Source organism: Populus euphratica, unplaced genomic scaffold (genome assembly GCF_000495115.2).
Source record: "Populus euphratica unplaced genomic scaffold, PopEup_1.0 scaffold46.1, whole genome shotgun sequence".
NCBI lineage: Eukaryota > Viridiplantae > Streptophyta > Magnoliopsida > Malpighiales > Salicaceae > Populus > Populus euphratica.
Genome location: NW_011499852.1, coordinates 1,595,413 through 1,612,829, shown reverse-complemented (window position 1 = coordinate 1,612,829; position 17,417 = coordinate 1,595,413). Strand labels below are relative to the sequence as shown.

The following is a 17,417-nucleotide window of genomic DNA, read 5'->3' as shown; positions in this document are numbered from 1 at the left end:
CCAGCAGATAATAGGGGGAAAAAAAACATTTAGCAGCGATAATAATAATGATAATCTTAATTATTTTGATTTGCTAAACCCCTCACATGATTGTTCTTTGTGTTGTTACTATTATGCCCATGGGATTGCTGCGGCTACCACCCACAAACAAAGCCATCTGTGTCCTCAACTTGAAGGTCAGATTGAAAGGGCAAACGAGAAAGCAAGAAATGTGAATTGAATAAACAAACCGGAGGTTAATTCAATGAGACAAAATTAAATTAAATTAAATTAAATAAAGGTGTTTTCTTAAATCAATTTCTGAATAGAGAGGTAGTCTGGACTCTCAAAAAAGTCAACTATTTACAGGTACACGTGTGCGTGTTTTACTGCTGCTAATTGGTCATATAAAAATCTATCGCTGAATTTGAAAGGATGATTATCTTTCATTTTCAAGCAAATCTCTCGTAGGTAAAGCAGCATAGACCGGCGTGAAAAGTTGAAGCTGGCACAAATGGAGTGGACTCCTTCCGCATTGCAATCATGATTTTTTTAAGTATTTTTTATTTAAAAATATATTAAAATTATTTTTTTATAATTAATAAATGAGAATGATTAAAAAAATAAAAATATTATTTCTTAAAAAAATCACAATGACATAAAAAAATAAATTGGAATAAATGACATAGGGAAAGGTTGAACGGCATCATTCATATTTCTCAACAACTTGATTAAAAATCCAAACCAATCCTAGTTATACATTCATTTATTGCCATATTAATTAAATTTAAACCGTTCACTTCAATTGATTTAATATATGATAAAAAATAAAATAAAATAAAATAAAATTTTTGGATTATTCACAATAACTTTCAAAGAAATAATCACTCCCTGCAGAAGAAGAATAAAAGAGAAAATGGCAAGTGGAATCCTAGCCCTTGACTCCTAATATCAGGAACATAAAACAAATTTTTTAAATTAAGTTCTGGAACTTAATTGATTAAATTAAATATTGTCATTCCAACGCATTGGATCCTGCAAACCATACTCTCCTCACCATAGTGGACCACGCATGCTAAAGTACGCCTTGGAAGCACATGGATGTGCAAAATCTGTCATCTGTGCACTAATACCAGGGGCTGCCTCACGGGCTATTTTTGGTAACTTGTACCCTTCGAGGACTCTTGTGAGACAACAAGTTGATATATATATATATATATAGCATTGTTTAGAAATAAAAATTTAGAAAAATAACACAATTTTTTTTAAAAAAATTGTGAAATATCATAGCTCAGACGCATCACGATTAAAAAAAACACCACTTTTAAAGTTATCACGCGGAGATGGAAGGGATGAGAAGGGGAAGAAAAAAAAAAACTTCGGAGACTTACTGAAAATATCATCAGTATTTTTATAGGAATTTTAATAAAAATAATTTAATAACACAAAAAAAATACAAATAATGATGAATAGGGCTACACTCCTTGTATAAAGATAAGCGAGGTATTACAATAAAAAAAATAAGAAGAAAAAAAAAACCTTCAAAACATATTAAAGTTCACATCGCAACGCAACCAGTATCATAAAAAAAAACTTTGATAAAACATATCCAACAAAATAAAAAAATCACCAATAATGACTTGACTAGGTTATACTCAAAAAGTAAAATAATCTTCATCTAAAAATAAATGATTTACTTACTATATATGACTCACTCCAGTTATTATAATGACTTTTTTTAATATTGTTAGATTCATCTTCTTAAAAAAAAAATTATCGTACCAATAATATCATAATCAAATATTTTATCTATCTTCATGGTCCTTTTATTTTATTTTTTTCTTATTTCATTATTTTTTCTCTCTCATATCTTTTCATTGTAATTGCTCACTTGCCTTTGGATAAATAGCATGTCTTATTCCAATTGTTGTTGATGTTATTGAATTTATCTCATCAAGTTTTTTTTATAATACTAGAGATGTCGTAATTGAGGCTTTGATATGTCTTTAAAATATCTTTATTTTTTTCTTTTCTCTTCTCTCTTTATTGTAATTTATGTCTACACATTTAATAATTTTCTTGAAATACTACATTTCTAATTAGCTACAACTTTAAATGTTGTATTCTCAGCCATGGCATATAATAAATTGTGATATTTTACTAATTTTTTCTACTTATGTTATGTGACTATTATTTTTTTAAATGATATTCATAAGTGAAAATACCCCAACAAGCCATCCAAGCAAAACAAGTCTTTAATCAATCACAATCAAAAGTTTTGTGATGCAACTTGTATTTCTAATTTTACCCTCCCTTGGTTATCCATTAATAATAAAGTATTAGTTATTTATTAGAAAGTGGCTTGAACTATGCTAAATTTCTTATAAAAATTTTAGGCATTATAAATGCATTTTAATGAAAGAACAAAATTCCAATAACTCGAGTTATAGTTCTAAACAGCCAATTAGCTCTAGAAAAACCTAGTAAAGACTCATTGACCTTTTTCTTTTTTTAAAAAAACACAATGTCTTTTTTACATATTTATAAAAAAAAAAAAAAGGCTAGTCAAGGTAATGAAATTGAGATAATCTGACATACCATTTATTTAAAAACTTGACTTAACTCAACAATTTGACTAATGAACCAAGTGATCTGGGATTTAAGCCGAGTTAGGTTTCAATAGAAATAGGTAAAAGATTGATCCGATATGATCTGTAGAAAAAAAGGTTGATGCATAACCTAATTAGCCTAAGGGAAACCTATTAAAGGTTGTTTTTTTTTGTTCAAAATGTTGATATTTTTATATGTTTATAAAAAAAAGATTGATTTGGGTCAACTTACTTGACCCCTAACTTAAAATTTACCTCCAGTCAACCTTTGAATTAGGTTTAAAAGCTATGCTATTATAATGTTATTATTTTAGAATTGAAATTTGCTATTGGAATAGGGAAAAAATGGTGTCAAAGGACAACTACTATGGTGGAATTTTTTAAAAATAATTTAGCATATAGATGAGATAGGGATTTTAGTTACATATGTATTTTCTTATCCTTATTTTAGATTGTCATAATTTTTTTTTTATGTATTTTAGGTACTTTTAGTTTTTACTAGATCATCGATACAACACTACGGGTCAAATTAATTTTGTTTTTAATGTAAACCAATGTCATATATTGCTAATATTTTTTCTAATATAAAAAATTTAATCGTGTTGGGTTGACTTAACTTTAATGGTCCAAAAATAACCCGGATAATTGTTAAAAATATAGTTCAACTAAAAAAAATTCAAGATTGTTTTTTTTTTTTAAATATTGAGATAAAAAACATATTGAATCAACCTCGATTAACTCAAGTTAACTTGCTAAATTTACGACAAGTATCATGAGATTAAGATAACCCTATAAAAGGATGAGATTAAAAAAAATAAAAACAACTCGAGTCAACTCAGGTTAAATTATCAACCCTATAAAAGGATGAGATTAAAAAAAAAAAAAATAACTCGAGTCAACTCAGGTTAAATTATCAAAGATGCAACCCATGTCATGTGATTGGGATATCCTCGTAGAAAGCAATTCAAAACAAATTATAAGGATCAATTCTCAATTAATCTAATGTTGAAAGATAAAATTTTAAAAAATACAAAATAAATAACATGAGTTAACTCAAGTTACCCCACCAAACTCATAACCTAGATAATGAGACCGAGATAATTTAATAAAAAGTAAATAAAAAAAATATAAAACCTAATTTCAAATCAATGAAATATTGAAGAATGAAATTGGAAAGAAAATTCAACTAAAAAGATGAAAAAACCCTGAGTTAATTGGCCAAATCCACGACCCGAGTCTTGAGACTGGGATAAACAAACTCAATGTTGAAGGATGAAATTAAAAAAAAAATAAAAAAATAATTTAAGTCAACTTAAATTAACTTCTAAACCCATGATCTAAATAATGAGACCAAAATAATTTCATAGAAAGTAAACTGAAAAAAATTATGAAGTTCAATTTCAAATCAATCAAGTATTGAAGGATAGAATTAAAAAAAAAATAACTAAAAAAATATAAAAAAAACCTAATTAAATTTTCTAGTCCACAACCAAGTTATGAGACTAGAATAAATAAATTTAATATTAAAAAATAAAATTTTAAAAAAATCTTAAAAAAAAGCATAGTCAAAGTGAACAATATTTTGTAAAGAGGGGATGATTGAATTCCCCTCCTAAATAGTTTATGTTAATCAAATAAAAGATATATAAATAACTTTAGATTTTCTTTTTAAATTAAAGATATTAATAGGAAAAGAATGTTTTTATGAGAAAATTAGTGTTTTCAAAAAAAATAAAATTATTACTTTTTATATAATAAATATTAGTGCCATATAATTAAGTTAAAAATATCCAAGATTTTTCTGGAACATGTTTATCAAATTCTTTAGCTGCATGTATGTAACTCCCAGGTGAATTTTTATATTTTGATTTACCAAAAAAAAAGAGGGAGGAGCAAATAATTGAATATATATATATATATATATATAAGTTAATGGAATATAAATTATAATCTAATAATATGAATGTAGGACAATGATTTAAACTGAATAAGTCAAATTTTTGGGCTAAATGGTTTTAAAACAAAATAAGAAAGGACTTAAATAAAAAGAAGGAAAAAATTTAAATATATAAAAAAGTGGGAAGTGGAATTTATGGGAGAGGTGGCTGGCCATGTTAGGGCTTGAGAGGGAGAAGAATTGAGTGAAAATTATCAAAGTTCATCCAAATAAAGTCATAAAAATAAAAATAAAAAGAGATATAACTAGTTATTAAAGTTTATTAGGAAGGGTTTGAATAAGAAAATATCAAAAAGGAAACAAAAGATTTTTTTTTTAAAAGAGGGGAGGCATTGAGAGTAAGATAAGGGGGGAGGAGTAAATAAATTTGTGTGGTGGTTTCAAGCTTTCCATCTCTTATTTCTTTGAATTAAAAGGTAACAAATCTTTTACTCTCAATTAAATTGATATATTTAGTATGTTAAGATTTTATTCAATTATATTAGTGTATAATTATGGTATAAGTTGTGAGGTTGAATAAGTTAATTTATGAAATTATGATGAATTAATATTTTAATAAATGAAATAATAGTGAGTAATGATTCAATTTGTAAAATTAAAGAAAAAATAATTATGGGTTCTTTTGAGGAGAGGTTTTCGCCTAGAGAAAGAAAATAAATGAAAATGTTGGATCAACAATTAATTGTTGAGTTATGTGGTAATATTGATGATGAAGGAGTTATATTGGTGATAAGTTAATATTGTTGTTTAATAGTTAAATGAGTTATGTGATAATATTGATGATGAAAAAATTATATTAATGTTGAGTGATAATTAAATGAGTTATATGATAATATTGATGATGAAAAAATTATATTAATGTTGAGTGATAATTAAATGAGTTATATGATAATATTGATGATGAAAGAATTATGTTGGTGGTGAGTTAATATTGTTGAGTAATAATTAAATGAGTCATGTGTTAATATTGATGATGAAGAAATTATGTTAGTAACAAGTTGATATTGTTGTTGAAAAGTAAATGAATTACGTGGTGATGTGGCGATGAAGTAATTAAATTAATAATGAGTTGTTTTGCTTGTTTGGTAAGTATAATGCTTTTGTGGTGATGTTGTTGATGAAATAATTAAATTGATGACAAGTTGATTTTATTGAAATAAAAATTTAATTGATAATGAAATAAACCTACAGGAGTGGATAAAGTTACAGGAACCACTTAGCAAACAGGTTCAGTTAGCAGGACGCAAACACCAGGTAGGTGTTTAATAGCTTGAATATTTTTTTTCTTTCTCTAAACTTTAAATGTTTAAATTTTTCCTTGATCAGTGAAATTTTATATGAAATGTTGGTAGATTTTTCTATGATAATTTATTTAAAAAATAAAAAACTTGTGAACCAATTATCCTAGAATAGAATTGATATTCCGTGAATAGGTAGCTTGTGAACTAGTTATCCTGGTATGATACTAGTGTCATATGAATGGGCAACTTGTGGACCTGTTATCCTATTGTGAAACTGATGTTCTATGAATGGGTAGCTGGTTGGCTAGTTATCCTAGTATGGAACTAGTGCTGGTAGGGAATTTAATTGTACTGGTTTGGAACTAAAGTTCTATGATGTGGATAAATTTAAATTTTGAATTATTGATTTATGAATATTACTTGGAAGATGATAATAAATGTGAAAGTTTTTATGAGTAACATATATATATATATATGTGTGTGTGTGTGTTAATGCAAATGTAAATGCTCTAATTGACAATGATTATCTCTTAAATTATTATGCTGGTTCATCTCAATATCACTCCTTCTACTAGTTTTAGAGTTTTTTTTTTTTTTAGCGGTAAATCTCTTGGATATGTAAATTGTTAATAATAACATATTTATTTGTATATTTTAAAGATTATAATGTTGGGTATGTATAAATTTAAATAGATTAGCTTATTTAACTTGTACTTTGTTATGTAAATATTTTCTAATTATAATGGTGATACACACACACACACACACACATATATATATAATATCATTTGTGATAAAAAGATTATATATGACTGAAGGAAGTATATTAGAACTATAATCTATGGTTTGTGTATTATGGTTAAGATAATTCTTTTTTTATTTTAGTAAAATAATTATTCATTGAGTTGACATGTTAGAGAAAGTGAAATATTGTTGATTAAGACATGTTGGAGTGTAATAAGAATATTGGATTGTGGAAATGGTTAATTAGGGACTAATGTTATTTTGTCGATAACTTGGAATAGGCTAAATTAGGGGAAGCCTTGCCAAAAAATTTTGAAAAAAAATCATGAATTTTTAAAATATATTGCTGGAAAATTTTAGGGTTGTTACAATGTATATCTTAACTTTAGCGATTAGTTTTTAGTCAGCATGAAGATTTCTTTTTTAATATTTATTAATGACATGTACACACACGTGTGTGTGTGTGTTAGTTTTTGTTGTAAGAAAATATACTAGCAATGTTTAAATGTTTTTAGTGAAAAGAAATATGTTCTGACCCATGACTATCCGCTGAGGAAATATATCATGAAGTGGACACCTTATTACAATCTTGTTTGACTCAGCGTTTGTAGTTATATTTTTATTTAACAGTTGCAATATATCATTTGGTTACAAAACGAGTTGCAATTTTCATACATGGGCCCCACCATTATCTGCGTTTAAAAATTAGTTTTGTTTAAATAGAAACTACATGCCTTTTGTAATGCTATGTTTCCTGTTTATTGTAACTATGTTTATAAACACAGTATTTTACAGAGGCGCCGAAGAAGAAAAAGAAAAAAAAAGAAGGCTATGATTGGAACATAAACAGAATATAATGAAGAGCACCTCCCTCAGCTCACTACTAACCACTGCCTTTTCTTTTCCTCTTTCCCTTCTCGCTCTCCTTCTCTTACCCTTTGTTTTCTCCTTCATCTTCTGCATTCTTCTCTGTTCATGTGAACAGTGAAGAGCAGCTCACCACCGCCCTTCGCCATTTTCACTGTCAGCCGCTGCTCTTTCTTTTCCTTTTCGCCTTCTCCTTCTCCTTTTACTTTGTATTCTGCATTCACTACTGTTTGAAGAATAAGACTAGAAATAGAGCACAATGAGTAATAACTCTCTCAATTCACCACTGACCTTCGTCATTTTCACTGCTAGCCACTTCTCTTTCTCTTCCCTTTCTCTTTCCCTTTCATCTTCTGCGTGCTCCACTGTTCATGTGAATAGTGAGAGAGCTTCTCTACTGTTCATGACTGGATTGGGTCCGACCCAAACCTAAATGCTCAATGTCTAGGGCCGATCCAGTAAATAAAAAAATCCAAAAATATTTTTCATATTTTATTTGAGAAACTAGTGTTTAACATTATTCAAAGACACTACATAATTATATTAGAAGGAGATCGCATGATGACGTAACATTTGTAGAATTTGATCGCAATCATAATTTTGTTTCTGATGATATTTTACTTAATGTTGTTGCATGTTCAGGAAGCCTTAGAAACTATAGTTTTTGTTAGATGTATTTTATACATGATAAAATTATAAATAATTTAATAAAATAATAAAAAATATATAATATATAAAGTATTGTTTATTTCATGATGATCAGGAAGCCTTAGAAACTATAGTTTTTGTTAGATGTATTTTATACATGATAAAATTATAAATAATTTAATAAAATAATAAAAAATATATAATATATAAAGTATTGTTTATTTCATGATGAACAACAGTAGTTAACAATTTCCATCGTGAAATAAACAATACTTTATGTGTATATATTAGTTATTTTATAATCTTAATTTGAAAAGTAAAATATATTAAAATATTTTCTATTCAATCTTAATTTTAACTATAATTTTAATTAAATATATATTTTTTCAAATTAATTTTTTTAAAAAATAACTTTTATAACTTTTTTTTTAAATTATAACTACAACAACGTCACATTACCTAACACACTGAACAATAATCAAATTATTATCATGTGCATAGAAAATGAAAGGAAAGACCAGCCCTACTCCTCCCTTAGCTATCAGCAACAATTCCTTTGTCGTATTTGCCCTTCTCCATTTTCTCTCTCCCTCTCCCTCTCCCTCACTCCTCTCTGTGCATTCATCACCATCAACATAGAGAAAGAAACAAGAGAAGGGAGGAAGAGGGAAAATAAATAAATTAAAAACCTACTTTCTTTTTGTTTATTCAATTTTGTTCCATATAAAGAAGAAGAAGAAAAATCCGATTGATTGTTTGATCGATTCTCCCTTTAATGGCGATACAATAGTCAAGTTACGACGCTTTCTTTGTCGTTGACCTTTTCCTTTTCTCTTCGTTCATTGGCCTCCCTTCAATCCCCCATATTTATTAGGGTTAGGGTTTCTCGAATGCCACCTCGAATCTCATATCCTCCTTATTTCTAACCCCCTTTTCTCTTCCTCGACGGAGTTTCGCTTTCGTAGGTAGTGTTATTCCTTTTTCCTCTTCTCTACAATTTCTATCAATTTTTGTTTTTAATTTCTTAACTTGACAGGGTGATAATAATATAAAATATATGTGATGGTTAGGGCTAGGGCATCATCTACTGCTGATGCGATAATGGAAGGGTCAGGGAATATTTCTGATCCGTACAGAGGCAGAGGCGGAGGAAATAGTAATAGCAGTAACAATTCTTCACCTTCTTCGTCGAGGAGATATGGAATGCTATCAGCTTCGAGTATTCTTCAAGCGCCTATTTCTCTTTTATTAGAGTATTCTGGTCTGTTAAGAACTACTCGTTCATCTCACCAAGAAACAGAGTCTTTGATTCCTGGTGGAGGAGGACTTGGTTCTACTAGACTTGATGGTTCGTCGGCTGCGGTGGTCTCTAATAATGGGGAGATTGCGATTAGGATAATTGGGTCGGGGGAACATGAACATGACAGGGATGGTTCTGGTGGATTGGTTGTGGGGCAAGTTGGTGCAGGGCAGAATGAGGTGTTGGGACAGCAGCAAACGATGGGCGCAGATGTTCTTCAGGGTGATTTGAGAAGTGATCATGAAGGAGGAGGGGGAGATGCCACTGGTGGTGCCGGTAGTCATCGGAGTTCGAGTGTGGGTGGGGATGGGGATGGGGAAGCTGCTGATGGGGCTGGGGGTAATGGGAGGGATTCAACATACCAGAGATATGATATCCAGCAAGCTGCCAGGTGGATTGAGCAAGTGCTTCCTTTGTCTTTGCTTCTATTGGTTGGCTTCATTCGCCAGCATTTGCAAGGTGTTTTTTTTATATTGCTTTATTATCTTAAAATCACTGCTTTGGCCTTTTATTATTATTATTATTATTTAAAATTTCTAGAGCTGGAATTCAATAATGTACAAAAAACTGGACGCTTGAAGCATGTGGAGGAACCATATTTTGGATAACAATTCCTAACATATTCTTGGCAAAAACTGTTAGTGAATAGATATATTGTTTATGTACTGGAAGACTTCCACTAAGATGGGAGGATATTAGTCTATGGTTATTTTGGAGGGATGAGTAGCTTGCAAATGGTTTCCTGGTCAAGCATCATGTGTTTGAGCGAGTTCTTATGAAGCAAATAAAAAAACAGCACTGGTGGTTTTCTGGAGGTTATTTATTTTGTTTTGCTTGCCATTACTGCCTGGGTGTTGCTAACTACTCTTTTTGTTTCTGATTATGACTCAACTCTTTTCCACTGAATTCCTCCTTGTTACATTCTCATGTAATTTATGATGAATCTTTTAACTAGAGAGGAACATTTCTATTGCACTGCCCTGTCAGTATCTTGCTCTTCAGAGGGATCTATTATCCATGTACAAAATAACCTCGTTTTTCATCCTTGTCATTACTGCTCCTCACAAAATGCTTTCACACACTCTCACCAGATGCTGAAATCTAAATTTGCATATTTGTGAATCTTGCTATGAGGTCAAATAGATTCATTTGGCTTACCAAATTTTGTATGTTCTTTTCATTTCAAATTTCTTTCTCCAATTTGCCCTGGTCCTTTGTATGCAATTGGCTTTTAGCTGTCTCGAGGTGATGATTGGATTAGGTAGCTGATCCTATCCATTACCTAGTGTTAACCCAATGAAGAATTATAGGAAGTCATTGTGAGAGGAGAGGATGGGAGAAGGGAAGAAAAACTTGAGTACAAAGACTAGGAGTGGGAGGAAGAAAGTCAAATATTAAAATATGGTTGACAGAGAGAGATCGTAAAGAATTGACCTTCGTAGTTGGAGCTTTAGATTTATCATTTCATGGAGCTGGATTAGATTACATTTCTATGATATTGGGTGGATTCTTCTTGGGTTGATATTGTGGTGTTTTCAACATGAACAGCTTTGGATTCCCTAAAATCTCGTACAAATTACGGTTACTGAACACGTGAAGCATGCAGGTGAACCATATTTTGTTTTAGTGATTTGAATTGGGATCATGGTATGTTTTTTTCTACAGCTTTCAGTGAATAGATAATTTGTTTAGGCTGCATACTTTCATCAGAGATGGAATGTAAATTAATCAGGGTTTTTTGTTGGGATGGTCAGCTTTACCAATTGCTTGGGTATTTAGTTTTTAAATAACGTTATTTTAAGAAAGTTCTTTAAAGCAAAGAACAAAAGGACAGGAATGATCTCCAGGAAGCAAAAAGCTGCATCAATGTTGCAAACCTCATTTTTTGTTTCAATCTAATTACATCTCAGTTGAATAAATCTCAATCCTCTTCAACTGAACTCTTTACTGTCTCGTGTTTCATACTTCTCAGGCATTAAGACTGAAGATTTTAACTAGAGAAGAAATGTCTATGGTGCGAACTTGCTAGTTTGTTATGCTTTAGAGTAATTCATTGTTGATTTATAGAATGACCACCATCTCAATTCTTGTCACCCTTGATATTCTAACAACAGCCTCTCCTTCATTCTGTGTGTAAATGCATGTGAATATTGTTTTTTTTTTTCTTTAACTATATCCTATTCCTTTCATCTTGAATGTCACCATCCATTTTTCTCCAACTGTTCCTTGTACTTGTAGGGCGGATTGGTGCTTTTTTGTTTCAAGATCCTCTAGATTAGGCAGATGATCTGACTCCAGAACTTTTTTTAACCAAACAAAGAATTATAGAAAGTAAGAACAAGAGGAGGGGGATTGAAGATTAATAGGACACGACACAAAATCCAGGGATTTAAAATAAGAGGAAGATAATCCAACACTTAAAACCATGGTTGAATTTGGAGTGCTCTTGAGAAATGAACGTTCTTGAAGTAGGTTTTTCCACCACAAAACAAAAATCTGTCTATTACCTGTTCATTGCCCAATTCAATAATAAGTTTAAACTGGCATATTTTTTCATGATTTCTTATGGTAGGAAAAAGGAAAATAAAATTTTCATTCACAGAAGACCAAAACCAAAGAATATGGATTGCTGCTCGCTAATCACATCACTAGTTGTTTGTCTCTTGAATTTTTTTTAGAGGAAAAAATTCTTACAGAATTTTGAGCATGTTGAATTCTAGTCTTTTTTCCTTAAGTTTTTACTTTTTACTTTTAATTTTTAAATTTTTTGTGACATTGCTCTATATACACGGACTTGCAGGTTTCTTTGTTACAATTTGGATTGCTGTTGTCATGTTCAAGTCTAATGATATTCTACGAAAACAAACAGCTCTGAAGGTACTTAATTCTTGCTGAACATTTTCTGAGCTTTTCTATAGGGACTTGTGCTTAGTGAGAATTTGAGCATCTCTTAGTTGGATTAGATTATGATTTTTGAGCTTAGCAACTGTTGGCCTCTGCAGGGTGAGAGGAAAGTCTCTATGCTTGTTGGCATCGCTCTTGCATTCACGATTCATGTGGTTGGTGTTTACTGGTGGTATCAAAATGATGATCTTCTGTACCCATTAATCATGCTTCCTCCTAAGTCTATTCCTCCTTTCTGGCATGCTATTTTCATCATCATGGTGAATGGTAAGTTACTGTTTGCAAGTTATTGACATATCTCTCTACTTCTGATTGACTAAAGATGCACTTTATGCTGTAATGTTTCAAGAAGCCTAAAAATGTAGTGATGGCACTTTATCTTATACCTCATGCATTTGTTAATTTTTGCACGGAATATGTAGAAAAACACCTACATGCAGAGGACCTCTCTCAGCCCTTGGGAATATCAATTATTTCTCATGACTTCCTCAAAAGTTTTTCCCCTTAATTACGTGCAGTTTCCTATTATGTTCTCATATGCGGATGGAATGTTTTGAACCCCTTTAATTAGTGTGCAATTATTTTCTTCTTTTTAGAGGGCTCTTATTGTTTTTCTTTTCCAGATACTTTGGTCCGACAGGCAGCAATGGTATTCAAATGTATTCTGTTAATTTCTTACAAGAACAGTAGAGGCCGAAATTATCGTAAACAGGTGAGATATCATATAGAATGTATGTTCGGTTTGGGTTTTTGATGCAGCGTATAAAATTGATAGAAGCTAGGGTTCTCAAGCCCTAAGGTTACAGACCTAAGTTGTAGAGAAATTTAGAAAAAACTCACTGATGTTTTATTAAAATCTAAATAATAGTTTTCTTATCAAAATAAACCAGACACTCCTATTTGTATTATTCCCAAAATCTTTTATGGGAAATGATTCCTAATTAAAACTTGTTATGGGAAATGATTCCTAATTAAAACTAAAATCTTTTATAGGTAAGATTACTAATTAAAACTTATGAATCCATCTAGCATTAGGATTTTTAAATATTGAAGTGCTAGTTAAATTAAAAGTCTCGATCTAAATAGGACAAAGAATCCAAATACAAGGTAAATAGAGACAATCCCACGTGGTAACTTCCAATCCTTATTTAAAGCCCTTCTCGATCTCCAATCATCATGAAATATTAACCTTGCAAGAAACAGGGCCTTCAAAATCTTTTGTTAAAATTTCAGTTCGAAGGTTGGATTAAAAGTTATGTTTGATTTATCAAACGGTGTCTTAGACTCATTAAACTCTTCGAAATCTGAAAATCTTAACCATTAATAAAATAATGCAACAACCATTATTATGCCAAGAATATGTAAGAAATTTCTCCATGCCAGTTTTGATTCTTTCAAAAAGATCTGAATATTGAAGCTGGTTGGGGTTTGGCATGTCTACTAATCGGATGGAGGTAGTTTTGATTTCTTTTAAAAAGATCTGAATATTGAAGCTGGTTGGGGTTTGGCATGTCTACTAATCGGACAGAGGTCTCAATCAACTTTCTTTCTGTCATTCTCTTCAAGAAGTTTTTGGCATATACCTGAGCATTTATTATTTTACCTTATTTTCTAACCATGGTAATTTTTTTCTAGGGTCAAATGCTTACTTTGGTTGAGTACCTGATGCTGCTGTACCGTGCCTTGTTGCCTACACCAGTCTGGTATCGTTTCTTTTTGAACAAAGAATATGGCAGCCTCTTTTCGTCACTCATGACTGGGTTGTATCTAACTTTCAAGCTCACATCTGTTGTTGAGAAGGTATAAGTATCTTGATTTTATTGTTTTTGTTTCCTGCATCTGTTGCCTCCTTTTGCCTACATTTGGTTAGGAAAGTATTGAGCAAGCTGAATGGCCTGTCCCTTCTTAGCCTGTGTTATCATTTCTTCAATCACTCTCATTTTGGTTGGTTAATTGCAGGTACAATCTTTCTGTGCTGCTTTGAAGGCATTATCACGTAAAGAGGTGCACTATGGGGCATATGCAACATCAGAGCAGGTACTGTTGATTTCTCTTTTCTCTTAGATCAGGGCCCCACTTGGAACATTTGCACATAACTAGGTGTAAATCTGCAGTTATTTGGTTTCCTTCTTTTGGGGGATTTCATAGGACCCAAAGATATAGTAAATAGTCTCACTCATTTATGTTTTGATGAAATAAAGAACCCATGTTTATACTATGGCAAAATGGAAAGCAAAAAAAAAAAAAAAAAAAAGCAGAGAGAGCCATCAATAGAAAGTGCATCGATGGATCAGCCTAAGACAAGGGTAATTAACTAAGACACTAAAAAGTCTTGCAATTTCAATATTTCCATTAATAAAATGCCACATCACCAATACTCCGCCCCTCTTCATTTGAATGATACCTACCATCCCCCTACTCCCTTTTCCTTGATCTCTTATAGTTATATTGTACACTTTTTGTGCATAGTTGAGTCCCATTTACTAATTGTTTAATTAAAGCCAAGAACATGAAATATATAATTATTCTCTTTCACCCAAAACCTAAGATAGTTTGATTTTATGTCCTACATGTTATTTTTTTATGCCTTTTCATAAAATTGTTTAGGGATTTACAGGTTTTCCTTTTATGCACATAATTATAATTCTATTTTTACAAGGCCTGGTAGACGTCTCTTTTCTTTTCTTTTCTTTTCTTTTCTTTTCTTTTTTCTTTTAATTTATTTTCCCTCCCATAGAAAAACTCTTAGCTCTGCCACTGCATGTCGGGGAGGAATAAGCTGAAAACAGGAGCTTTCTCACTTTTCCTAGCTGTTTGATTGCAAATAGTTGAAGCCTTTTTATACAATAGCTAACCTGCTTTATGATCCAATGATAGCTTTGAGATGAATAATTCTATATATTGTGTTCATCATTTCCTCAGATTAATACAATGGATTTGTGATTATTTTGTGGCGTTAACAAAATAATTGCTCTTTAACTTACTGTGTGCACATTTTTTTAATCTTTCATGATCCTTCTTTTCTCGTATGTGCAATGAGATGTCGTGTAGAAAATTGTTCAACGATTGGTCTCTGACTCATTGTGTGCAAACTTCGACATGTTCAGCTCTCACTCTCTCTAGATTTCATTAGTGGTTCTTGACTAGTACATGGGATAGTTTTCCATGCATTCTAAGTCATCAATGCTGTAATGCAGGTCACTGCAGCAGGAGATCTGTGTGCCATATGCCAGGAAAAGATGCACGCTCCTATACTACTTCGATGTAAACACATATTTTGTGAGGATTGTGTATCAGAATGGTCAGTTTATATGACCTAATACAACCAGCATTTCATTTTCTGTTTGTTATTTGAACATAATTTGCTCTTGCTGAAATCAGTTAGCCAGCAGTAGTTAATTCATTTGTGTTTTATCTGAACTGAGAGTCGGTTTACAGGTTTGAGAGGGAAGGGACGTGCCCCTTGTGCAGGGCTTTGGTCAAACCTGCAGATCTCAGATCGTTCAGTGATGGCTCAACTAGTTTATTATTCCAGATATTCTAGAGGTGTCTACTGTAGAGACCAGCGAGTTTTTCTGCTTGGGAGCTCCAAACACATACTGAAAACTGCCTTTTCCGGATCATCATCTCACCCATACACGTATATGTGACTGTATTTGGCTCTGGCTTGTTCAGTGGTTACTTACCCAAGAAAATCAAACCAAAGATTAGTGGAACTTGAATTGGCTGCCCGTTTTGTTGTATCGGGGAAGGATGAATGTATCTAATGGCTTTTGAAGACAGTTCCTCAAATGATTAACTATATATATATATATATATATATATCCTTTTCATTTGTTGTCAATGAAAGTTTACCTTGTTATTTTCTGAAAATTGTATATACCCTTAATTCTCAAGAAATGGATGGATGCGTTTGCTATTTGGAGCGCTTGGCTTGTTTCTAAACATAGCAACCTGGTTGGTGTGTAGCTTGGAGTGTTTAGCTTCCTGCTTCGTGGTGGCGGCCTGCGTTGGCCTTGCACCATCTCTATCTCGTGTCCTGCCAGTCAGCAGCCGCGACTGTGCAAGAAGTGAAAGTAATATCTCTCTCTCTATTTTTTTTTCTTAATGCTTAATTTATGGTATTCTTTCAAGTCTGTAAAAGCTGCCTTGCAGTTCTGGCAAAAATTGAATCCCTGCGTAACTGGTGCATGCTGCCATGCCCCTTTGGAGGATGAAATGAGTCTATGAGTCGGTCTAGACTTGTTGGAGGTGGTTGCCGCAAACATTACTTCATGAACTAGTATTAGAAGGCAAGTTCTGGTTAGTGCAAAAGACAATCAGAAATTCTGGGATAATAAGAAAGCAAGGGTATGTCGATGATTGCAAGGAAACTTCAATGGTTGGTTCTACGCAAGGCAATCTGTGAAGCTATTCCAATACTCTCAAAACCAACTCCATATTTGTTTAAGGTAAAGCGTGTAAAAGAGTTTTTTTTTCCAGGTGATCGCTAAAGGAAAAAAAAAAAAAAAGGGTTGGCAATCGGTGTTAAACTGGAAAATCAAACAAGAGAATGAATAAAAGAATTAATTACGCAGTAGCAGTCTCTATTATGAAATAATACGGTGAGTTTTCAATATATACAGCATATGTTTATACAATTATATTTATAAAAGAAGTCTTTCCCAGAGATGTTAAACTTAACGGGCTTTGGACATTAGGATAGCATTGTATATAGATGAGCTGGTCTACTCTTTGTTGGTTGTCCATGGGGGGGAAACTCTACTTCCAACTTGGACTGAAGATAGGAGAAGGGAGCATGAGATACTGGCTTGCTTGTAACCTCATCTTGCATTACTGCAGAGCTAGATTATTTTTTTTATATATATAAAAATTATTTTCAGGTACTGTAAGTGTTTTTAAAAATAAAGAAAAAATTGAGGCTAGGTTTATACACCCGATGAATTAGAGAAGTTAATTTTATTTTAATTAAAATAATAATAATAATAAAGATAGATAGATAGATAGATAGATAGATAGATAGATAGATAGATAGATAGATAGATAGATAGATAGATAGATAGATAGATAGATCAAATTTTAAAAAGAAAATTGATTAGGATAAACAAAATATGGTTGCCCTTCATGTGTTTTTTTTTTAAATTTTATTTATTTAAATACTAAATTTT

At 31.5% G+C, this 17,417-nt stretch overlaps 1 protein-coding gene across 1 annotated transcript; it reads left to right on the top strand.

Annotated features, from left to right (window-relative positions):
* Positions 1-8,531: 8,531 nt before the first annotated feature.
* LOC105121827 (RING finger and transmembrane domain-containing protein 2-like) lies at positions 8,532-16,174 on the top strand. Its single transcript, XM_011020643.1, has 9 exons — positions 8,532-9,010; positions 9,082-9,804; positions 12,146-12,222; positions 12,348-12,516; positions 12,873-12,961; positions 13,885-14,049; positions 14,209-14,286; positions 15,447-15,550; positions 15,688-16,174. The coding sequence occupies exons 2-9, from the start codon at positions 9,108-9,110 to the stop codon at positions 15,791-15,793; spliced, it is 1,485 nt and encodes a 494-aa protein (XP_011018945.1). The 5' UTR covers positions 8,532-9,010; positions 9,082-9,107; the 3' UTR covers positions 15,794-16,174.
* Positions 16,175-17,417: the final 1,243 nt, after the last annotated feature.

What these genes read in the sequence shown, in the direction of transcription:
- LOC105121827 (XM_011020643.1), top strand. Translation starts at nt 9,108, where the DNA reads ATGGTTAGGGCTAGGGCATCATCTACTGCTGATGCGATAATGGAAGGG. An exon ending in GCCGAAATTATCGTAAACAG is followed by an intron (nt 12,962 to 13,884) that starts GTGAGATATCAT and finishes ATTTTTTTCTAG; the next exon opens with GGTCAAATGCTTACTTTGGT. An exon ending in TCACATCTGTTGTTGAGAAG is followed by an intron (nt 14,050 to 14,208) that starts GTATAAGTATCT and finishes GGTTAATTGCAG; the next exon opens with GTACAATCTTTCTGTGCTGC.